General features: G+C 36.8%; 1 protein-coding gene across 1 annotated transcript in view; it reads right to left on the bottom strand.

The window, feature by feature from the left end:
- The window catches only part of Nf1 (neurofibromin 1), a 264437-nt gene that overhangs the window by 6751 nt on the left and 231776 nt on the right, over window positions 1-25910 (bottom strand). The window contains exons 51-60 of the mRNA XM_033762739.1: window positions 24970-25096; window positions 22703-22834; window positions 21446-21581; window positions 19050-19207; window positions 14406-14528; window positions 13890-14020; window positions 13472-13572; window positions 12096-12238; window positions 11530-11576; window positions 10297-10513 (exon numbers count right to left, since the gene is read on the bottom strand). Coding sequence (XP_033618630.1) covers window positions 10297-10513; window positions 11530-11576; window positions 12096-12238; window positions 13472-13572; window positions 13890-14020; window positions 14406-14528; window positions 19050-19207; window positions 21446-21581; window positions 22703-22834; window positions 24970-25096 — 1315 coding nt within the window. The remainder of the gene's footprint in view (window positions 1-10296; window positions 10514-11529; window positions 11577-12095; window positions 12239-13471; window positions 13573-13889; window positions 14021-14405; window positions 14529-19049; window positions 19208-21445; window positions 21582-22702; window positions 22835-24969; window positions 25097-25910) is intronic.

Here is a 25910-nt window from a genome sequence, read left to right as displayed (position 1 = left end):
TTTTTTTTTTTTGCAGTACCAGGGATCGAACTCAGGATCTTGCACTTTCAAGGCAGGTGGTGGCACCACTGAGCTTAATCCCTGGCCCTTTTCTGGCTTTTTGAGAAGGGGCTCTCCCTATGTAGTTCAGGCTGGCCTTGAACTCACTATGTAACCCAGGCTGGCCTCAAACTCTTGGAGATCCTCCTGCCTCAGCCTCCCGTGTGCTAGGATTACAGGTGTGCACCACCACACCCAGCTACTTCCTTACTTTTATAGCTATTAACTTTTGCCTATATGATCACAACTTGTATATATGTTATTTTCTCTAGAGTGAAACACTTAGAATGGAATAATTTATTATTTACTTGTACTTTCCTATGCAATCTAGCTGATTTTTTCCACTATGGGTTGAGCTGAATGCTTCCATTTTAAAATGTGATAGGTAGATCTCCATAATTCAGACCTCAAAAGCAACTGACCTGTATCTCCAGGTTAGAGAGGTGGTATTATATTTTTAGTAAAAAATAATTTTTTACCATTTGGGTTTTTTTTGTAGTATATTTATTTGATTTTTTTTCTTAATTGGTACATTTTAGGTATACAATACAGTTATATTCATCAGCCACTTGGGTTTTCTGCATCTGAAATTATCATGAACTCATCAATGTATTTGATCTGTCATTTTACATTTGCATGTGCCCTTCACGGTCAAGCCCAGTATTTCCTTATCTGGGGTTGTGTGCTTAAAAGAATCTACTTCATGAGTCCTATTTCCTAATAAGGAACAAAGAAGGAAAAAGTAGGACCTTAACCAAGACATGGGTTTAAAACCCCCAGGAACAACTTATGAGATGCCCACCAGGAAGACCCTGTGGTGTTCCACCAGCACCTGCAACCTTGTGGCCCTCACTAAGTGTCTGCTTTGGGTCCAGGTTTGTTACTGCTCTACTAATGGCTCACTGTGACAGGAAGACTCCTGACACTGCAGAGTGGCAATGCTGTTTGGAGACAAGGGCTGGCTCTGTATTATTAATAGCAAATTATATTAACTACAGTTCTATAGATAGTGTCACTAGGGTGAAGGTTTCTTCAAAGAAATACTAAGAATATTATAGTTTCTATTTTATTACACAAATTTCCATCAGAACACAAAATATAAATCCCAAAGCCTTGTCTTCTATTAAACTCGCCTATGTACTACGATCTCAACCATGTAAAGAAACTGCAAGGAGCCGGGCATGGTGGTGCACGCCTGTAATCCCAGCACTCGGGAGGCTGAGGCAGGAGGATCACTGTGAGTTCAAGACCAACCTGGGCTACATAGTGAGTTCCAGGTCAGTCTCAACTACATAGTGAGACCCTGTCTCAAAAAAAACAAAAAAAAAGAAACTGGAAGGAGACACAAATGATATTAATGAACAGTGATTATTTTAAAGTAGTAGGACTATGAATGATTTTTTCTTCTATTTTTCAGAATTTTAATTTTTTTCTAATAAGCCTGCAATTAAAAACATTAAAGTATGGCTGATCTGTCAGTTCTGTCACTCATGACCCAAAGTTTTAGTGGTATGTGAGAGGCTGACATTCTACTCTTAAATTCAATTTGTGTTTCATTTCAATACTTGTGGTTGTGTGTTTTCTTCCTACTTTGTGACTCAAACCTGTAAATAATCTATCAGTAACTGTGGTGTGACTGGAATTCTTAAGTTCAACTTTACAGCAAAAATGTTTTACTGTCAGGATCAAAGGAGAAACACACAGAAATCTTGGAGAGTTATTTTTTAAAAAAGCAATTAAAATGTATTCTATTTACACCAAATATAGCACCCTGGAAAAGCAAAGTTTGAATGATACAGAATGATCACAGTATCTGGGCCTGACATTTAAATTTCAAAACATAATTTTCCCTTCTGAGAATTTTGGCAGCATTCTTTTTTACACTCTGAAATTAAATCTAGAAATGTCTCTAGGAGTTGGTTGAGGGACTTGTCTCAGCACCCTATCAGGAAAGTTCTCAGATTATCAGCCAGATTCTCTTATGGAGACAGAGTCTATTTTGCACAGGCACAAGGTATCATTTTAAATGAGAAAGTCTTGGTGTCGCATTTCTTTTCATCAGGATCCACCTGAAGTTGTGTACTCTTTTCTCTCTCATACCTCTAAAGCACTAAAGCTTTCCCTTTCTACCTTCCAGGTCCAAGAGCAAAAATCCACAAGGTGACAGAAACCCAGAAGCTATAACCTAAAGCAGTGATGGCGAACCTTTCACGGCTTTCAATGATACAAACAGCTCGCTGTGGCAGGTATGCCATAGGTTCGCCACCACTGACCTGAAGGAAATAAAGCTAAAATTTCTGTGTCCCGATTTACTGAAATCCCCCACAAACAGGCTGTGGTCATGCAACTAGTTACATACGTGGAGGCACAGTTGTGTATTAACAGCACTATGCCTCAATGAATTGTGGTGACTTCAGACGAAATAAATAAAAAGTGTTACTGGCCAATGTTGTGAATCAAGTTAAGTAGGAAAAAGAGCTACTAAATTACTTTATAGTTCTCCATCTCCCCTGCTAGACATGAGTTCCTTGAAGGCAGGTATCAGGGTATGCTCATTTTAGCAGCTAGCAATATAGCTCTGGCCTGAGAAACAGACAGCACGCCCTAGAAACTGAGGGAAAAAATGGGTCGGGTAATTTGTAAGAAGCTAAACTAGAAAAATTAAAAGACTAATAATTATCCAAATCTCCCACTACCTGTACAGGGGCACTGGTAAGTCACCCAACTGTGCACTGCTTAGTTACACACAATATGGCAAATCAAAACTTTTTTTTGGGGTACTGGGGATTAACGCAGGGCCTTGTGCATACTAAGGAAGTGCTCTACTACTGAGGTACAAACCGAGCCCTTTTCATTTTGAGACAGGGTCTCACTAAGTTGCCGAGGCTGGCCTGAAACAAACTTAAAATCTTCTGTTAGCCTCCTGAGTTGCTGGGATTACAGACATGCACCACTGTGCCCAACCAGGAATCTCTTACTCTGTCCATAAACCAGAAAACATGCTGACCAACATTTGAGTCTTGGTTGAATCATAACTTTATTTGGCTCTAGATGTCCTTTCTTCTTTCTTTTTGAGCGCTGGGTAATATGCACTGTAAGCTCCTGCTCTGCCTCTACCCTGTACCTTCAGTGCTCTTGGCTCTAGTTCTGAATTTGGAAATAGTCCCAGCACTCAAGAGGCTGAGGCAGGAGTATTACAGTGTGTTCAAGGCCAGCCTGCCTTATTGGGCTACTTATTGAGTTTGAGGCCAGTCTGCACTGCATAGTGAGAGCTTAACTCAAAAAACAAAAACACCCCCCCACAAAAAACCCATCAGATAAAATGTGTGACCAATTTTTGCATAAAGGTAAAGTAATGACAATATAAATTAAGATGTTCCTTCTCCTAATACCTGAAATAAAAGACTAAGTGATATACTTAAAAGTATATTAGAACAAATACATAGGACTTAAATTTTATGCTACAATTTGTAAAATGACTGAAGCTAGTGTAAAAAAGAACAAAATAAATCCTAGAAGGTGCTTAGTAACTATAGCTTGTTCTTATGCTGTAATAAATATATTCATGGAGATATGGTAAATATATATTTAGAAAAATTTGTAGTTCGATTTAAATATACAAAATTATAATTTATAAGAATCTCAAAAGAGCCAGGCATGGTGGTACACAGCTATAATCCCAGCTACTCAGAAGGCTGAGGCAGGAGGATTCAAATTTGAGGCCAGCCTGGGCCACTTAGGCCCTGTTGCTCCTCTCCCATCAAAAAAAAGGGGGGACTTGTGATGTAGGTTAGTGGGCCCTGGGCAAAGAGGATGTGGGAATTAAAAGCCATTTTTTAAAAAACGGGCTTTTACCTGTTAGTAACACTTTTTTTTCTGTTTAGGTTTAGTCTTTCTGTATAATAATTACGGAAGAAGAAAGAAATGATATCTTTTATAAAGTAATCATAAATGTGTCACATTTTTCGTTTTTTAGTCTTTAGGGCTAACGCACGAACATGTTCCTTTTCTTAAATACAAATGATAGACTAGAGAGCCAGCTTTAAGGCCCAAGGTTGGCTTGTTCGTTTTTTAAATCATTTTCTAAGCTACACAAGAACTTGCTCAAACCACATGTCCTACTCTTTCTCTATGAACTTTCCTTTGAGTTCCTTGTACCCTGTTGTTTTAGTCCAGGGACTGTGGCTTCAGGGCTCAGGACAGGTATAAGTAGCCCCTTAACCGAGATAGGAGGCACCAGCCTAGCCTTTCCTGTAACCCCCAGACCTTGTAACACAGCGGCTCTGCAAGTTCCTCCGGTGCTTAAGCCAAACAGAGCTTCCAGGGCTCTGGGAAGCCTTGCGCCATATGCCTAGGATGAGTGCGGGGTAAGCAGGACTTCATGCAAGGAATGGTGAAGGTGAGGAGTACCTTGATGAGGGAGTAGCTGCGTGAGAACTGCTGATTTAGAGCAAGGCAGAGGAGCTTCAAACACGTAATGGAAGAAAACACAAAGTGAGTGATGTCCATAACATTTTTAAAAAGTCAGATATGATTAGATATTGGATAATTACTATGTTCTCCAGTTTTTGTGAATAAATATAACTTACAGTTTTACAGATGATGTGTCTTACCATCTTTACTAGAATTGAGAATGTTAGTTTAAATCAAGAACTAAATTTAAAAATGAGATTAAAAATTAGCAAAAGTCACACACAAGTAATTGATCAATTTAAAATTATTTTTCTCCCTAAAATCAGGATAACAAAGAAAGAAAAGGAAAACAAAAAATACCAAGTAAAAATCTGGTGATACCTTAAGCAGTTCTTTAAAACATGTAGTTTCAGTGATTTTAAGTGGTCTCAAAATAGAGGCCTGTAAGTTTAAGAGGGAGTTATTTTAGAGGGGCATGGTGGCACATGCCTGTAATCCCAGCACTCAGGAGGCTGAGGCAGGAGGATCGCTATGAGTTCGAGATCAGCCTGGTCTATATAGTGAGTTCTAGGTCAGTTTCAACTACATAGTGAGACCCTGACTCAAAGAACAACAACAACAAAAAAAAAAAAACTAAAAAGAGGGAGTTATTTTAAATGCAGCAAACGTATTAGGAGTATCGCTGACTCAGCTAAGTTTAGGGAAATGATTTTGACAAAATGTCCCTCCATGCACACAGCTACCAGCAATAATGGCTTAGGATGATGTTTATGAAAGCTAGCTGATCCATCCCTCCTTCCTAGAGGGATGTTTACATTACAGAGTGAAGTAAAGGAATGGCTGCCAGGTATGGATGAAGCCCAAAAAACAAAGTGGAAGAAATAAATCTGAAGAGCAACTAGTATGTCTTTGCTCTGAAATAAAAAAAAAAAAAAAATTTGTGCTCTAATACTTGCAGTAAAATGAAATGATAAAAGAAAAGTTAAGAACTTTTTCTTAGTATAAAACACTGGAAAAAAAAGGTCATAAGCTTTTTGTTTTTGTTAAAAAAATACTTCTTACATTTTTTGAGGTTAAAAAAGTGTTATAATATTTTTGCCATAATTACAACCTGACTCTTCCAAAATAGTCCCCTTGAACTATCAGAATTTACAATACAAGGCACAATATGACAAGTACCATAGCTAAGAGGTCAAAATAGTTTCTGTGCACAGTTTACTATCTTTACAACTGTGAGCTCCTGGAGGCAGGTACCCTGCCTACCCACCCCCTGCATAGAGCAAACAATGAATATCTATAGGACAAATATCTGGAATTTTAGTTATTTACTACGGAGCACTGCATTATTTATCTTGTACTTAAAATCAGAAGAACTTATATATATTTAAAATTTGTTAAACAACATGGGTCACAAAGACTAAAACTAAACCAAACTAAACCAAAACACCAAAACCTTAACTTAAATACTGAGATCCATGGGTAAAAACTGTCAAGTCCCTGGTGACCACAGCCTTTCTCATCTTTAAATGGCCTAGAGTGGTTAAGGCACACCTGTTTAACAGGTGTTCAAATGCTTACTGAATTAAGTTGTAAAAAGTGTTAGCAGAACCCGATAAATATAGATAGACTTTAGGTCCTTTGAAACTAAATGGATCTATTTAACTTCTTTTTAATATGTGTAAAATCCATACAGTCCTATCTGGATCATTCTAAGACACATGCTCTTTAATATCTACAGAGGATGAAGGCAGACTGCCTTGAAATGGTTATGAAGCACTCAGTGAAGGCCTTCTAAAAAGGCCTCTGATCATCAGCTGGGAAAACCACTCATGGCTTGGGCTTAACCAAGAAACAGTCCCACAAATAGCTTTTTTTTTTTCCCCCAATCAGGTAAGATAGGTTTTATTTTCTAGTTCTAATACTGGTTCTTCAGTTTATGTCTAGCTTAGGTACACTGGGCTAAGGATCATGATATCAAATGAGAAATATTCTTATGTATTATAGGTACATATCATATATTCTCTTCAGGATGTTCTTATTGGCATTTAAGAAAACCTGAAGAGGCAAAGAAAGCTCTTGCCATTTGGCTAGAGGGTTTCAGTAAATGCAATTTTACATGCTCTGAATTCTGGGTAGAGTTCCACTAATGGAAAGTTCAAATTCTATTAGAGAGGGATTCAGAAGACACTTAGGAGTTTTTTGTTGTTGTTGTTTTTTGTACCAGGGATTGAACTCGGGACCCTGTGCTTCCAAGGTAGGCAGTGGACCACTGAGCTAAATCCCCAGCCTGACACTTACAGGAGTTTTTAAAGATGCACTTATACATTTTCAGAGAGAAATGAAAAAGACCACTATATCCTCAAAGCTGGTGACTGAAATACCACCACAATCTTAATTTAAGTGAGGCAGAGATGGGGGTTAGGAGAGGAACATAGCTCCATTTCAGGAAATGACAGAGGTCTTTACTACTGCTGAGGACTTGACTGCTGGGAGTAGAGATAAGGAAGTATTTTTGTTTCTACACAGCCAAGTAGCAAAGTTGAATGAATTTGGAATCTGGATAAGGTTCACTGCTTCTTTTAGTCTTTTGATATCAGCAAACTCAGTCCATAAATAAGGAGATAAAGATAGAAGATTATACAGAGCTCAAGATACGAAGTGATGTTATCTGATTCCAAAGTTTCAACTTTTGTATTTGGTTTCTTGAGACAGAGTCTTAGCCCAGGCTGGCATAATCCTGAACTCACTATGTAGCTCAGGTTAGACTCAAACTTGTGGTGATCCTCCTGCCTCAGTCTCTCTACTGCTAGGATTACAGGGTGCAACACTACACATAGCCTCAAAGTGTCAACACTTAACCATTATGAGGTATTTCATAGGAAAAAATGACAAAACTATAGTAACTGGTACAAAGAAATCAGGATCCTTAGCTGGGATACTGGCACATGCCTGTAATGCCAGCACTGTGAAGCTGAGGAAAAAGGATCGCTGGTTAGAGCCCCGATTGGGCAATTTAGTGATGTAGTGAGACCATTTTAAAAAGAGCTAAGGAGGAGCTCAGTGTAAAGGCCCTGGGTGCAATCCCTTGTATCATAAAACAACTACCAGCCAGGTATGGTGGCACATGCCTATAATTCCAGCACTCAGGAAGTCAAGACAGGAAGACTGCTGCAAGTTCCAGGCCAGCCTCAGCTACATATTGAATTCAAGGTCAGTCTGAATGACATAGCGAGGCCCTGTCTCCAAAAAAAGAAGAAACTATAAAACAACTACCACCATAAAACAAATGATCTTTTTGACACATTTAACATCATTTTAGCAGCCTAAGAGGCCAAGGCTAAAATTTGGTCAAAGTGAACTAAACTTTAAAAACGAGAGGACAAAACGGAGTCCACTAATATTTGTGTGTGTGTGTGTGTGTGTGTGTGTGGTGCTGGAGATTGAATGCATGCTAGGCAAGTGCTCTATCTACTACTGAGCTATTTTTCTAATTATGATAAACTTTAGCAGTTGAAAATTATAATTAACAACTCAGAAAATAGGGAGTGCTAAGGAAGAAAAGGACTGGTAGACTGAGGATAAGGCAGACAGAAGTAATGAGATAGAAATAAATGGAATAAATGAAGGACAGAGGGAAGAGAAGGGAAAGAACATGAGAGAAACATAGGGAAGGCAATGAGTATGATATAAAGAACATTTGCCTTACTTGTATGCAAGAACTGTGTGATAAAGCAATTAGTGTTTCTAAAACTCAGTGTTCCCATGGAACATAATATTGTTCAGTGCAGAGCTAAATTACCTGTATGGTACCCTGGTTCAAAAGGCTAAGAGTTTGCGGAGAGGGGGGTGCACAGGTAAAGAAGAATTCAATGGCTACAGTATCTGGAAGAAAGTAAATTTTAAGTTCTTCCCTGGCCTGAAGAGCTGAAATGCTGAAAATGGGGCAGGAACACCAGCAGACCCTACAGCAGTGCTAAGAACACTCATTGCTGCCTGGGCTTCAGCCGTAGAGAGCCATGTGTTGGAGGTCTGGGATAAGCTCCAGCATCTGCCTTCGGCATTTCTTTTTCCTCTTCCTCTCTCCCTCTCCCCCTTTTGTGGAACTGGGAATTGAACCCAGGGCCTTTACATTGAGCTCTGTCCCAGCATTTTTGTATTTTTTATTTTGAGACAGTCTCAGTAAGTTGCCTAGGCTGTTCTCAGACCTGTGATCCTCCTGTCTCAGCTGCCGTGAGTATGGGATTATAGGCAGGCCTCACCATGCCTGGCTAAGTACCATCTGGAATTCTTTTTTCTATTTTGGTACTGGGGGTCAAACTGGGGACCTTGTGCTTGTGAGGCAGGTGGCAGAACCACTGAGCTAAATCCCCGGCCCTCATCTGGATTTCTCCTCAATGATACTGACGATACTTGAAGAAACACTGTCCTAGGAGTAAGTGATGGGTAAATGAAAACGGTTATATGATAAAAAAAAGCTGCCCAGACTTCTTTTATTTTCTGGGGTGAAAAAGGATGACGTGTAAGGTAACTGATGAATAAATGCTGAAAGCAAGCTTAATGGTTGAATATAACTTTTAAACATAATATGAAATGGGTATTCTTCAGAACCTTCAAAATTACCACATAAATGGAAATGTTCATGCAATACTGGGATTATAAATTGGAGATTCTACTTATGGATCCTGAAAATCACAGAATAATTTTATCATTTGATTCTTTAAAAAAATCCATACTAGCTGGGTGTGGTGGGGCACACCTGTAATCCCAGCAGTTGGGAGGCTGAGGCAGGAGGATGGCTGTGAGTTCGAGACCAGCCTGGGCTACATAGTGAGACCCTGTCTCAAAAAAACAACAACAGCAACAACAACAACAACAATCCATACTAAGAACTACATGAACTACTTAAAAAGAACTTTTTCCTATAGAATTGGGTATTTCATGAGTGAACTTTTCAGACAGTGGAACAAACTTTAAGCAATAAATCCTTCTTTAATTTTAACCTTTTTAGAAGGAGATCTCTTCTAAACAGAAAACATAACCATAGCAGACGCTTTCCTTCCTTGCCCACTGTCACCTCAACACACACGACAGCACTGGTTGCTAATACTTCTGGCATCAGTCAGAGTTGTACGAAATTATTCACTCCAACAACAGTAAGCCCAGAGTGCTGCAGGCTGCTGCTTCTGCTGTCTCACCTATCTCAGTCCCACTCCATCTATTCGCAGTTATTTCCCAGTGTATCAACCTCTACGTTGCAGGCTGGACTGGTAAACTCTTCTCATTGGGACCTAATAGGGACGCTACAATAAGGATTACTGTTTAGGGGCTTTAAGGATGTTATTTTTTGGGGAAGACTTTTTTTGTCTAGTAAATACTACTTAATCCTAGATCTTCAGTCTGGTCTATGGATGGGCTCGATGGCTGGGTTGTTCCTGGTAGCGAGCAAGAGGGGTACTATTAGACTTTGTATGTTTTTTGATACAGTATGAATGTATCAGAAAGACAAAAGCCTTTAGGACACTGTTTGTATGTCTAGTAAAGGAATTATAGTTCTGTTCTCTTACAGGGTAATGCAGCTTAGGCTGCTCTTCTTGCCCAACTCTAAAAACTTACCAACCTTGGAAACCTATGTTTGTGAAATCTATAGACATTTCACACAACTTGTTGGAAAGTAGAATACTTTGCAGAGTAACAACATTCAACTTAGTTACAAAGTAAAGAAATGTAAGATGAGCCTCAAGAGGAAAAGCAACAAAATCTGCTATAATCTAACCACAAGGGAATTCCTAATGTTGGTATCTTAATATTATTGCTCAAAGTTATATAAAGATCACATTTACTAACCTGGGGAATGCTGGGAAGTTGCAAGTGAGGTCATGGAATTAGAGAGGTTAAGGTTGGCAGTGATACTAAGCTGGCTCTGCAGTGCAGGAGGGTAAGGAGATGTGGGTGTCAGGAGGGACTCCTCACTGGTTTCTTCATCAATTCCAGGCAAGTACGTGTCAATCAAGGCATCAAGAAACTTAACAATAAGCTCAGCATAGTCTGGGATTTGTGTTTGCTGTAATGGAAAATAGGAAATTATTTCAGCTCCACTCTTTTTTAATCCCCTCTGAAGCCAAAAAAAGATTAATTCAATTTTTGTTTTGGGCTTTTCTTTCCTTGTTTATATTATATTATAGATCATTTTAAAAAGGGAGTGGGGTAATATTTATTGACTACCATAGGATTTACACCTGGGAATTTTACTCAGCTTCCCTTAACGCTTCCAGATCAACCTGCAATTTCTGAAAGCCATGTGCAGACAGACTAAATACTGAGACAATACAATCATCAGGAACGATATCTAGCCAACTTTCCAAACCAGAAAAAATGAGCAGAACATCATCATTCCAGCTGCTATTTAAATTCCACCAACTAGACACCATGAAGGGCTCAGAGGGTTATGGCAATCTAAGTACAAAAATTGCTGCATGATACACTTACTTCTGTGACTTTAGGCCTACTATTTTTTAGTGACAACTTGTGCATACTGAGATTTAATACCCTTGTAACTAGAACACTGCACGGGGAATGATAGGGGGAAGATACAGAAGTCCTGCCTTCAAGGAACTTCAATGAGTTTGGAGAGAGCACATACAGAGAAAGTAATTATGTATTTATGTAGCACTATATCAACTAATGTCAAAGGAAAAAATGAGTAATGAATCTAATTAAAAAGTGTTGGATGTAAACATTTTCACAAGGAAGATTGCAACCACAGGTAATACTTTTTATCAGTCATAAGATACTTGAATGTGTACACTAAAATTATCAGATACACAGGGGTCTGTGGGAAGAAGTTTTACAGAGGTTACCACACCCTTCTGTGAAGTCAGCATAAATTTATTTGCTCTTGAAAAACTAATATATAAAGATATTAAAGATGCTGCCTCTTAGAAGAAATCTTGTGCTGAAAACGTGTTTATTGTGAGTTGTTACTCTGATTTTCAGTTTACTGTGCATTCTTAAAGCAAGCACATTAACATGGATTAAAAACTTTTGTTTTGTCAAAAGAGAAAAATATGTTTTTTATACCTTTGAGAAGGGTCCTGCAAACCGCCATAAGCCATTAAAACCAAAACCTGCAACAAATCAAATGTTATTCTTATAAGAGACATGGTATCTTTTTTTTTGTTTTTTGAGACAGGGTCTCACTATGTAGCTGAGACTGACCTGGAGCTCACTATGTAGCCCAGGCTTTTCTCTAACTCACAGCGATCCTCCTGCCTCAGCCTCCCATGTGCTGGGATAACAGGCGTGCGCCGCCATTCCCGGTTGAGACACGGTATCTTTCAATGGTATAGAAATTAAGCTGTATAGTTGATTTATAAAGCCTGTAGTTGCACACACTGAAAACATTTTAGAATGAGTGTCAAAGCAGACTAAAACTTACTGAAAATAGATTCAGTATTAAACTGTATTTTAATAAAGTTGTCAAGCAGTTATCATATTGAATATATAATTATGGGAGTCAGAAAACTGCATATGGAGAAGTATGAACACGCCTATCCCTTATGAAGAATTATGCAGTTAGTGCATTCTACAACAGTGCACATGTTAGCAAGTTCATCAGTCATCCTTCTCCTGGTACATTTATTTACTTTGCAGGTAAGATGTTTGGTACTGTGGTGGGGATTCTTCATGGTACACCACACTCTGCACGATCCCATGGATTGGATTTAACAAATTTGGATCTTGACATAATGACAATAAGGTGTTGATCTTAGAGTCCAACAAATTGTGCCTAAAAAATAAAAGTCAACAGAGAAATAATTTAGAGGATAATGAAAAAGTTTACTGAAAAACATATTATTCAGAACAATGTGGCAAAATTAAAGAGATATGAGTACTTTTAACTTTCTGTTGCTTTTCTGTATTTTTCAAATTTTGTGTTTGCTTTTAGGTTCATCTTTTGTTTTGCTTTTAGTCACCAAGGAAAAAATGGAAAACGTAAACAACTAGTGGTATATCACTGTGTCTACCTAACTGTACATTCTGAATGCTTTTTGCAAGACAAGATTGGCTTTCTGCTATCTGCTGATACGTACTCAGGGAATTAAGACTAAATTTAATAGTAATCAGTGCTTAAAAATGTGAAGTCAGGGCTGGGGACTTAAGTTTAGTGGTTCCTCCACCTGCTTCGCAAGTGCAAGGTCCCTAGTTCCATCCTTGGTACCAAAAAAACCAAAAACAAACAAACAAACAAACAAACACCCAAAACCAAAACCAACAACAAAAAAACAAAACCACTAAGTCAGATTAAATTTTATGAAGGAAATCAAAATTAGATTAGAAGGGATAGAATAACCATCCAATGAAAACTTAGAAGAAATTAATTATATCTGACCTGGCTATCCTCATTAACAAAGAGAACTAATACCCAACTATATAAAATTTGAAAAATTTAAAATAAAATTATGCTGTACAGAAGTTCTCAACTGGAACAGAATATCCCAAGTTTTTTGGGCTACTTAAATTTGAACACTTCTTTGATGCTAAGGTGTTAACAGATAAAATGTACTTCTCAAATAGGAGATTAGTCTTAACTTCACTCAGCTGTGGATAAATACAAATGCTCTACTAAAAAGAAAACCAAAACAGGCATCAGTTTGCTCCAAGATGAAAAAATGAAGTGGTGCACCACGGTGAACCACTTAAATCAACAAGATTAAAAACAAAATTTTTTTCTGATATCTTAAACACCATTTAGTCACCAAAAAACCCATTATGTTTTTGTTTTTTTGGTGCTGGGATTCACAAACGGGGCCTTGTGTAACACGAGAACATATTCTACCATTGAGCTATGCCATGGCCTACTTAAGCCACTACTTCTAAGCTAAAATTCACTACCATACTATCTCATTTTGTTATTTCTACAAGTAGTGAACATTACAGGGTAATACATTTCCTAAGCCTTTACAAAGTACATGACAAAGCTGGGTACAATGGTTAGCTAAATACAGAGGGAGATACTTACACAACGGGAAATACTTTGGGGAACACAACGCTGGCCTCTGCTAAATATTCATAAAGAATTCGTTGATCAAATTCATCAGTGGTATATTTTACCAGCGTTGCCTGCAAAGATGCAAAAAAGTTAACAAGGAACATTTTTGTGACTGAACTGTCACCTGTTTTGTGAGAAGCAGAAGACAATCTTCCTATCGTGTTTTTAATATTTAAAGGGGAAGAAGGTTGAAGGGGAGGAGAAGGGACTGGAGAAAAAAGAAGCAAGATATATTATGTACAGGTACAAATTCCCTATGATCGATATCATATGACCTTAGGTTTATCTAAAATGCACCAATAAAATTAATTTTTAAAAAAGGCTTCTAAGAGCAGACTGGAATAAAAATTTCAGTGGGGAAAAACTGTCAAAAAGGCAAAATCCTTACTAGTACAGTAAGAAGCAGTGCTTGGATCTTCGGATCAGTAAGTACTTCTTCATCCAAAAGAACATTTGATTCAGACACCGAAACTTTACGTAAATGTGGGTGCTGCTGTGATGAGGAAATCCTCTGAGTTTCTGCAGTAAGACATGGATTAACATGTTCAGCTGTATTAACAGAACCTGGATAACAGTTTCATCTAGTGCACTTCAATGTTCTAAAATGAAACAGCATTTTGGTAGACACTTAAAATATCAAAATAGATACACAGAATTACTATTCACCTATACAAAATTTTGGCTAGTTATTTACAATACTGTGTTATCATACATCTGATTACTTTTTGCACAGGTTTCAGGATAAATATCATTTTAGGGACTGCAGAGTTTATCTTTTAAGAACAAATGCTTCTATATAGCATTCTAAAGATTTAATATAAGGTTGGAAAGTAAATATGGATTTAAGGCACTCTCCCACTTTACTGTCAGTGACATAGATCAATTATGAACTTTTTCTTCTCACCCATTTCATAATCAGTTTCTGCTACTCTCCTCATTTTGGGGGGTGTCGTGATCCCTGATTCCATTTCTTGCCTTTTAGGAGCCTTTGTGTCTGATATCAAGTGATCAAAACTTTTCCTTGTTCCTAAAACAAAAATTGCAGAATATAGAAATTCATTAACCATAGTTTTTATGAAAAAATATACTAAAAGAAAATGTTTGGACATGAAGTGCTTAAGCTTTCACATAAAGACCCAAAGAAAACTCAAACATATCACCAGAGCAGAGTTTCTCTCCTTTATTCTCCATCTTTTCAAAGGGATCGCTTTCTATTTCAGGACAGGAGCACCTTACTGGCTCTAAAGAAACAAAGATTACATTCAACTACACTGTAGGTAAACCAAGAAGTACAGTACTGACAACAAATACAGGGGTATCCGCTGTTCAGAAGCAAAGACCCGCTATATCTGAACAGTCTTTTCAATTTAAGAAATTCTGCTGGCGCCAAGAATTAATCATTAACGTATGAGAAATTTCCAAATGTAGCCAAAAATTAAAGTTTGATTTTAATTCTTAAAGATTTGAAATGATGACATGCATGCCTGAAAATACCAAAGAACAGATATATGGGAAATGCTTTGAAATAGCAAGTGATATTATCTCATACTACTCGGTTTTGAGGCTCTCCAATCATGTGTCACATTAATATTAAATATCTTTCTCTTAAAGTAAAAACATTAAAATTGGATTATTTGAAGGTTGGGGATTTAGCTCAGTGGTTCTGCTGCCTGTCTGGCAAGTACAAGGTCCTGAAAAAAAAAAAGCTCCCCCCTCAAAATGGATTATTTGAAATTTACATATTTTTGTTCTTAACATTCAAAGACTTCTCATTGCTCTTAAAGCAGCTCTAGGAAAAAAAAAATCTGGCCACATGTCAGGCTGGTATCATTCTGGGTCTGACTAGAGCCCTTAAGGAACTCTTTCACTAACTTTGCAAGGCTTTCTGAAGTAGTACATGGTCAGAACTATGCCTTATTTTACCATTTTGAGATAGAATTGAAATTTCTACCTGTAAAAAAGAAAAATCTAGCATACCTCCAACATTCTTTTTTAAAAAGCTAGAACTGAAGCCAATATAATAAAATCTGATAATTGAACACTTGACAAATATATTTTATTAGCCTCAAGTGTTAATACTAATAAATATTTATAATAGTCATTAATATAAGGTCAAAAGGATCTAATTTAACCTCTTCGTTTCTTGCAAATAGAGGAAGCCATGAGCCATTAAATAATTATCCTGCAGTCACATGACCAGGGATCCACTTAATGATCAGACTGAAAATTGGGTTCATGCTTTCCATACTGCACAGGACACTACTCTCTGCATTTAGTTTCCCTACTTTCCTCACTCTTTCTTTTTATTTGACTCTGCTCATTCTTCCCAGGAGGTTCCTTCTGCATCCACAGCTTAACTGTCTATGAACTGATCAATTCTAAATGTGTCATTTGTTCATCCTCCTCCTCCTCAACTCCAGACTGATTTCTTTTCATTTCTCTCTTAGATGTAGGCTCCCAGATATCCTGGAAGGATCTCAAATATAATTATCAACCAACCTAAATTTACATACTTGTCAATTATATGACGTTTAAGGTGCCCTATTAATAATATGTATAATTTTTATGTATCCTTTAAAAATAAATTTAATTTTAAAAGAGATCCAATACATGCTAGCTATAAGAAACTTCAACTCCAATACACATACATCAAAAATAAAAGGACAGAAAAATGGTTCCACTGCCTGCCTCACAAGCACAGGGTGTCCTGAGTTCAATCCCCGGTACCAAATTTAAAAGGATAGAAAAAAATACAAGGAAAAAAAACTGGCTCAATAATGATTCTTTTTTATGGCAGAAGATTATTGTATAGATGTACTACATTTATTTTATCGATTCATCACCCGATGGACACTGAGGTTGTTTTCATTTCTTGGTCACTGGGGATAGTGCTATAATACATATGAGAATGGATGCCACTTCAACACATGACTTCATTTCTTTTGGAAATATGTCCAGTCATCCTGTCTTTTCTGTATTAGAAATCTATCCCAAACTTGATTCTTTTCTGTTCTTCCAAGGCTCTTATCTTTTTTTAAAAATAAAATTTATTTTATCCCATTCCTCTCCTCAAGCCCTCTCCCCTCTCTAAGTTTTGCTTATTTTTTTCCTTCTACTTTTTTCCTGTTCCTTCTTTCCTTTCTTCCTCCCTCCTCCATTGCTCTCTTTCCCATCTGAACAGTTTCTTCCCATTTCCCAACATCCATTATACATTTCCGCCCTTATTCCACGTTTGGTTTCTCACACCAGAGAAACAATGCAGTATTTAAACACAGGTGTCTGATTTATCTCACTTAAGGTCCACCCGTTTAGCTATAAATGTCTGCAGCTCATCCCTTATGGCAGGGTAGTACTCCACTACATTAAAAAACCACAGTTCTTTATCCACTCGTCAGCTGATGGGCATGTTGGCTGTTTCTAAGATTTAGCTATTACAAACTGGGCTGCTATAAACATGGGTGTGCATGTATTGCTGTGGTATGATGCTTTTAATTCTTTCAGGAAGATAGCAAGAAGAGGTATAGTTGGGTCAAATGGAACCTCTAGTTTTAATTCTTTGAGAACGCTCCCAAATGATTTCCACAGTGGATGCACCAGTCTACACTCCCACCAACAGTGGGAAAGGGTTCCTTTTTTCCCACAGCCCCTCCAGCATTTATTACTGGTTGATTTCTTGATAGTGGCCATTCTTTCTGGAGTGAGATGGAATCTCAGCGTTGTTTTAATTTGCATTTCACAAATGACCAGTGATGTTGAACATTTTTTCATATATTTATTTGCCATTTCTAACTCATCTGAGAAGAGTCTTTTCATTTCAGATACTCATTTTTGCTCTGGGTCTTTAAATTGGGGGGGTGTCTGATTTTTTTTTGAGTTCTTTATATATTATAGGTAATAGTCCTTTATCTGAATAGCTGATAAATTTTTTCCCCACTCTGTGGGTTGCCAAAACTCTTATCTTAATGCAGGTCAATATGATAATTCTTATTTGGGCTCCTATAATGGTCTGCTTAACAAAAATCTCTTCCTATTGCTACCAGACAAACTCCCCCCCCCACCAAAAAATGTTCTTCCTCTACTTAATTATCTCTGCTGCTTACCTAGTAAGGCTAAATTTCTCTTTTTTAAGGTTAAATCTCTTAATATGGCACACAAAACCTTTCAAATTCAAGTTCTGATCCTTCTCTAATCTTATTTTCTATACCAGGCCCCATGAAGCTATGATCCAGTGCTAGTTTCTTTCCTAAGTTCTTTATTCATTTTATTCCTCCTCTCTTGAATGTTATGCCTTTCCTTTCCTCTAGCTACCTGGTAAACTTATGACCCAGCTGAAATGTTATTTCTTTTCTGCAACTTTTCTTAAGTTACCCCCATCAAAACACATCACTTTAACGGCACCTGACAGATGCTGCTGTCATCAGCTGATTCTATGTCTTAGCCACCAAATTATCAGCCCCTCCATGCAGACACCACCTTTTTCACCAAGAATATGGATTAAATGAATTCAATAGGGCACTTTTCTGAGCTTGGATTTTTATTTACAACTTCCTTCTCATGAAAATCAGAATTACAAAACACAAAGTAACCAGGAAACTCCTAAAAGATTTCTTTGGGCAAAGTACCAACAGAAAGGAACCCAAACAAAAGGTAACCAAATTATGTGACCTTATTCATGGTTTCTATGACTTTCATCATCTGTTGGCAGGCTATGGTACAGTTTGTTGTTTGTTCACTAATTTCCTTATGAACACAAACATTTTTCCAATACTACCTTATGATACATATGTTTGGTAACTGAAATCCACTGAACCATTCAGTTTTGGTTAATGAAATACAGACACCAATATATTCCAGTTAACAATTAAAACTTTAGCTAATGGAATACACAGCTATTTTGTGTTTCCTCTGAAGTGTGAGATGGACTCAGTGGGCCCTTTCAGTTATTGAAACAGGAGAGGATCACACAGCATTTTAGGTGTATTCTCATAGATGTTGATGTAAATAATCTTAATCTTCAAGAAGCAGTCTTTCATTTACTATGTATTGCAAACATTTTCTAATAAAAATTAAGAAAAACAAATCTTATAATAATTAAAAATATAATACCTTATCTTTTCAAAGACAACACAGAAAACAGTATTAAAGCTTCATACTATACTGATTTATTCTGCTTTCAAATAATTCGGGAAGTACTATATCATTAAAGCCTCGAGTACAGCAACACTCTTCCTTTCTTAGAGGTGTCTAATGGCTTTCCTATTCCCATCACCTGTTGTCCACCCAAGGCAGAACAAAACAAGAAGAGCTACAGTATTTAGTCAAAAAATTGGTGGTGAGGAATAAACAGGCCCAGTTCTTACTTCTCTCTACCAACTGATATGATATGGTTCAATGGATTTATCAAACTTTAATAACAAGCATAAAAAACCTTACTAAATCAAAGTGGAAAATTATGTAAACGTATGCAATTTTTTCAGAATAATCATCATCTTCAAAACTTTACAAAAAAGAAAAAAAAAAACACTCCACAAAATTAAGATAAACTAACCAAGCAACTTCTTAGTGTTGGCCTGAGAAGGTTGCCCCATGTCCAAGCTCATGGATTTCCGGGCTCGGGGACTGGTCTGACCCACAGTCGGATAGGTGGCTGTAAGGTACCCCTCAGAACCTTTGGGAGAGGACCACGGTTGGTTCTCCTTCAGTGTCCTGAGAAATTTAAACAGTGGAGAAGAGTTAGGTGAAAAATGAGATCATTGCTTGCTTATTCTAAGTAGCTGCTCTATTTCCCAATGACTGCAATCAATCAATTATAAAACTGCACTTTAAAGGTTTTACAGTACAAACTCTGAATGTCTTCCAGGAAGCATCAGTTTTCTTACCATGGTATCTTATACACAGTAGGTACTTCCGAATGCTGAACAGAAAGTATTACACCACATTCATTTTGTTAACTGATTGCTTTCCTTTCCTTTCTTCCTTCTCTCTCTCACTCATCGCCTCCATCACAGTTTTTCTCTTTTTTTTTTTTTCTAAAAATACTGCTTTCATTTTTTTTCCTCCTTGAGTTTATTGGTACATTTTAGGCATACAGTACAGTTACATTCATCATTGGGATCTTGTACCTTTACGTGACAGGTCTTGGTTCTCATTTTTTCCCCATACCCCTGCCCTCTTGTCACCTCTCCCCCTCCCCTATTTACAAAGACTATGTTTCCATTTTTTCCTTTTCTCATATTTTTTCTTTTCTCTTATTTCCTTTCCACTACCCTTTCCGTTTCCCCTATACCTTTAGCCCTTACAATTTTTCTCTTTCTGGTGCTAGGATTCAAACCCTGTACCACCAAGTGACATTCATCCCTTATTATTTTTAAACTGACAAATAAAAATTGTATATATTTATGGTGTACATGATTTGAAATATATATACATACATATTATGTGTGTGTGTGTATGTTTGATGGTTACATCAAGCTAACATAAGCATTTCTCATATATTACCACGGATTTAGAGTGAGAACACTTAAACTCTACTTTCAGCAATTTTCTTTTTTCACAACTGTGCTGGGGATAGAGCCCAAGTAATTTAAAAGTATCCAGTACATTTTTATTAAAGGTAGTAACTATGTTGTATAACAGATCTCTTGAACTTATTGCACTTAATTGAATCTAGGAACACTCTACCACCGAGCTACATCCCTATCCCTTTCAGTGCTTCATTTTGGGACAGGTTCTCACTAAATTGTTTGGGCTGGCCTTGAACTTGTGATATTCCTGCTTTAGCCTCCTAAGTAACCGTGGCCACACAATTACAAGTGTGTGCCAACATGCCTGGCTTTGCACTAACTTTTTTAATCAGAGAAAATCAAGTCAAGGCAATAAAATTTTTGGTTTAAAAACCAAGAAAATAAAACTTCAATTTCAACTCTGACAGAAGAACACAGGAAAACTCACTTTTTCCTTTTCCATAAAAAAAGGACATATCTCAAAGAAATACATTCATGGGAATGATGGAAGAGCAAGACTATTAGAGTACCGTGTACTCTAACAGAGTTCCAAGCATATGGAAAGTTTTGTATATGCTGTTAAAAATCTGAGTAGAAAATTGTGGAGGGTTTTTTATGAAAATTCATGATGTTAATAAGCTGAATGATATTAAGTTGTATAAATAGATGACTTTTTTTTTTGGTTTTTTGAGTCAGGGTCTTGCTATGTAGTTCAGGTTGGCATCAAATGAGCAGTGATCCTCCTGGCTCATCCTTCTCAGTGCTGGGACTACAGTTGTGTGACATCACACCCAGCAATAGGTTAATTTTTAATGTGCACCACTGTATCTAAATCTTTAATATATTTTAAACAGAAAATACAGAAAAATCCCTAAAAGATGCAATTTTCATGGAATTTTTGTTATACTTAAAAATATACTACCAAAACCATGTAACAATGGAAGTAATTTTATTATCATCTATATCAATACTACAGAAATCTTTCTAATAATTTAGCATGTTATAAATAAACACAATGAATGCGTGGACATGTACATGTTTTTATAAATCTGTATAGCTTATAAGCATGTACTATGCATGTACATGCTTCTAAGCATGTACTATCGCTTATATTTATTCTTAGTTTCTAGGCCCTTTTCATACAATCCAACAGTTTCAAAGTCATGTTTCATTATTCAAGTGGTTTCTGCTTAAAACAGACAAACTAATGATAACATTAGTACAATTAGACTAGAAGAACTTTTTTCCTACTAACTCACATAAAATATTGTACATTTATAGAATGGGTTTTGAGTTGCATACTCTTTCTAGGCTTACCTTTAGATTCCTCTCTATATTACCTTCTAGATTACTCTGCTGTTTACCTTCATAAAAATGGAAAATTGAAAACTGATTATAAGTATGTAATTATGGAAGAACAGCTATATATGGAAGAACTCACCTATAGCTAGGGTCACCATGATGAATGGGATATATATCCATAGGAACATTTTCCATTGAAATATCAGTAAGAAGAAGGGACTTTCTATGTTTGAGGCTGCAGCGACTTCGAACCTCTTCAGACACTGTGAGTAAAGCTGAAAGGCAAAAAGGCAGATTAAAAAAATGTAACATATCGTAAGTGTGATCTAAAATATGTTTCTTACAACCTCCTAAAAAGGGTAAGAGTCCTAGAGAGGAGCATGAGGTATAAGGGTATAAACACTTAGGACAGGCTTTTGCTTTTCTTCAAGGGTTTGTGGTCTGTTTTGAAAGAGTATATATAAACGTGAGATATACGAAGAGATTTAATAAACACCTTATTTTTTCAAGTGCCTGAATGTACAATTGGTCTCAAACACAAAAAAAGTAAGCAAGATACGTATTACTAAGTCCACTGAGGAAAAATACTGTGAGATGTTAAATGATTTGCACAAGGCTATATGTTAAAAAAAAAAACAACAACAACCCAACAACAAAAAACAAAAACAAACAAAAAAAACAACCTTGTCACTAAAGGAAATCTAAACTAAGAATCAGCACTTTCCATCCAACAGCTATGTTTAAGAACTATATGACAGGGCCAGGGATTTAGTTCAGTGGCATTGTGCCTGTCTTGAAAGCTCAAGGTTCTGAGTTCAATCCCTGGTACCAAAAAAACAAAATAACAACAAAAAACTGTATAACATAAAGTGCTAAGTGTTGCTGAGTAGAGGAAGAAAAAAATCAGATTAAGAACAAACGGGGAAGGTTTAATGGAATGGTGGGAATGGGGTAGACATTCCAGGTAAAATGGCATAAAGAAAGCCACTTGTAGGAGATGGCAAGTAGATTAGCTTAAAACAGGCCATCCATTGGAGGATAATCAAAACTAAGGCCTATGAAATTTAGACAAAGGAGACAGAATAGGAGAGGGTTATTTTAAGGGTGCAGGATGCTAGGCTGAGATGTTCAGATTTTATGACAGACAGTAGGCAGCCACTGTACTGTCCTAAACAAAAGATGACAGAGAATACATGTTAGATTTTAATGCAACTCTTTCCTGAGGAAAAGTGTTTTGGTAAAACTTAAAAAACTGTAAACATCACCAAAGGATCAGATTAAGAACTGTTTCTGCTGCCAATTAACTAGCTGAAGGCTGTATATAGATAGGTATTTGTTTCTTTCTGGGGATCATTAAGGTACAGATGTGGTAAGATTAATTTTGCTTTTTTTTTACCTGCTAGGTAAGCCACACTCTGTGTATTCACCTCAAATTTATCACAGTTTCTATGTTTATTAACCAGAGTTAGTAGTGTATGCAAAATTCGGACTGTTCTTGCCACAATGGCTGGTGAAGGATGCCTGTAACCTACAAAAAACAGAAACAAATAAAAGTTAATTTATTTTATGAAGAAATATTTGAACTTTTATTCTGTGAAGAACAAGTCTGTAAGGAAAGAAATATAAGTGATTATTTCTATCTTCCAAAAACAGTCATTTGTAAGAGTAAAACACAGATATGACTAGTTAATTACATACAGCATTAGTTACTAAAATGTGTAGAACACAATCATGTTAAGAAGGGACCTCAGGAAGAGGAAAATTAAGATAATGATATTTCAGATCTCTGATTCTTTAAAGCAGTACAGTGTTGTTAAAAAACAAAACAAAACAACGTATTGTTTTCCCTCAAGATTTCTTTGAAAGTAAGAGTTCTATTACTGAATCATTCTTTTTTAAATTAAAAGAAAAAAATCTAATGACATAAGAAACACATGTTCTACACATGCAAAAGAAGGGCTGGATTAGAAAGTGATCTTCAAACCGGGCTTGGTGACACATGCCCATAATCCCACCACTTGGAAGGCTGAGGCAGGAGGATTGCCACAAGTTCAAGGCCAGCCTGAACTGCATGGCAAGACTTTGTCTCAAAAAAAAAAAAGAAAAAAAAAAGATATTCAACAGTTTTTAATCATTAATATTATTCCATTTTAAAATAGGAATTTGAACACTAAAAGTAACTAATACTCTTTTAGAAATATGGAATAAGCAAACACTTTATTAGCACATTATTAACAAGGGCTACAACCCTTGGTCTAGGTATCCTGAAGTGAGTATAGTATCTGCTGGGCAATGCTTATTTACTCTAGAGTTTAAGACTGTCAATATTTTCTGTACAAATTTCACAGGAATGTCAAATCAAATTCACAGTGAATGAATATATATAAACAAAAGGGGGAATGTTTAGGACCTCTCAACCTAAGAATTATTTAAATGGATACAAAATTGTAGCTTGACACTATGTTGCCTCTGACCCACCAAGTATATGCTGTCCCAGTTGCATGCAGTCTCTGGCCCTACCTGCCTCATGTTAATAAACCATGGCTATCAAGCTGTGAAGTCAGCAATGATGAGTAAAACCAGGAAGAAAATGAATGAGTGCTGAAGAACAGCTGGAGATCACTGGCTACAATCAAACAAAATGTGGAGGAGTGGTGCTGGGGACCAGAAAGGCAAGGCCTAATAATGGTATTAATCCATACATTAGAGACATGCAGAGAAAATCTAGGATTAAATTTGTACAATAACACTTCCAAACACAGTACTGATTTATAGTCTGCCTTACTATGGTAATAGACAAAATACATAAGCACTAACTAATAACATAGCTATTCGAAGGCTCTGTAGTTTGTTTTTGTGGTCATACATTCTCAGCCCTAGTGCTCCAACTTATTGAGAATCAACTCTTGCTTTTTGAAGGAAATCCGATATTTGATATTGAAATAAAGTTCATTAAAAAAATGTACTAAAGGGGCCGGAGATTTGGCTCAGTGGTTCTGATATCTGCCTCATAAGTGCAAGGGCCTGAGTTCAATAGCCGGTATAAAAAAAAAAAAAAAAAAGCAAGTATTGAAGAAATCACAATTCAATAAGGTAGATATTGTTTGCATTTAAAATAAAATATATGGGTCAAATTCTTCCTTTTTTTTTGGTACTGGGGATCAAACTCTGGCCCTTGGCGCTTATGAGGCAGGTGGCGGTTAACCACTGAGCTAAATCCCCAGCCCGGGGGCTGAATTATTTCAAGTAACCAATTATTTTAATCACTTTTGGCTTCATGATAGTGTTTCACATGAACATTCTGATATAGGGTTTCTTTACTTTTTTTTTTTTTCCAGCTTTAATTGAGTTTATTGGTACATTTTAGGGATACAGTACAGTTACATTCATTGTTGGGATCTTGTACCTCTACATGACAAGTCTTGATTCTCATTTTTTCCCCTTACCCCTGCCCTCCCTTCACCCCCTCCTCCCCTCCCCATCTACAAACACTTTATTTTCATCTTTTCATTATCTCACATTTTTTTCTTTTCCCTTATTACCCTTCCCCTACCCATCCCACCTTCCCTACACCTTTAGCTCCTTTCTTCTCATTTTTAAATGGCAGTAATCTTATTAGGATCTTATGTTTTATTGCAGATTATTCACACTGGGTTTCTTTACCTTTTAAGAGGTGTCCAACCAGTGCAAAGTTAAAGTTAGAGTTGAAATTGAGTCCAACAAAATGATCCATTTGCTTACAGTGCCATTCCAGAGGATTTCGGATAGCCATAAATACTTCTTCTGGACTCTATGAAAAACAATCATGAGACAGTTGATGAAGTTCACCCAGAAGCTCATTCATTCATTCATTTTTATTTACTTTTGTTGTACTCGGGCTTGAACCCAGGGTCTCACAAATGCTAGTGAAGTGCTCTACTACTGAGCTATGTCACTAACCTAGAAGCTTTCTTTAAAAAAGATTACTTATGGTCAGCTATAATTCCAGCACTCTGGGAGGCTAAAGGAGGAGAATCACAAATTCAAGGCCACCCTGGGCAATTTAGCAAGACTCTGTCTCAAAATAAAAAGTATAAAAGGGCTTGGGGAAATGTCCTGGGATCAACCTTGGTTTAAGAAACAAACAAAAAACATTTATTGATTTTTGTTTGTGATCAACAGCTACAACAAGATAAGTACTTCTTTGAAATGGACAGAAATTCTTTTCAAACTACAGAAAACCACAGCAGAACATTTAAGGTATACAAATTATTTGGTTCAAGGTGGTCAGGCAGGTAAATAATAAGATAGTGGAAGACTGAAACACCTTTGATTTACAATACAGTTTCTGATGTCAATTTATATTCTGATTTATTTTTTTAAAGATGGGGTCTTGGTATGTTGCCCAGGCTTTCCTTAAACTGGTAGCCTCAAATGAATTTACTGCCTCATTCTCCCAACTAGTTGAGACTACAGGTGTGCCCTACCACACCCAGAAATCATCCTTGTGCCTTTTAACCAGCTTTTATTAACTTGGATTCCTAGTACCCTGGAGCCCTGGAGCCCTGATTACTTCTACTCTTTCTGGTAATGAAAATGCCAAGGCAGATATATTTCTAAGACAC

The sequence above is a fragment of the Fukomys damarensis genome, unplaced genomic scaffold (assembly GCF_012274545.1).
Source record: "Fukomys damarensis isolate Sample0158 unplaced genomic scaffold, DMR_v1.0_HiC HiC_scaffold_13, whole genome shotgun sequence".
Classification (NCBI taxonomy): Eukaryota; Metazoa; Chordata; class Mammalia; order Rodentia; family Bathyergidae; genus Fukomys; species Fukomys damarensis.
This window is presented reverse-complemented; position numbering and strand designations above follow the sequence as displayed.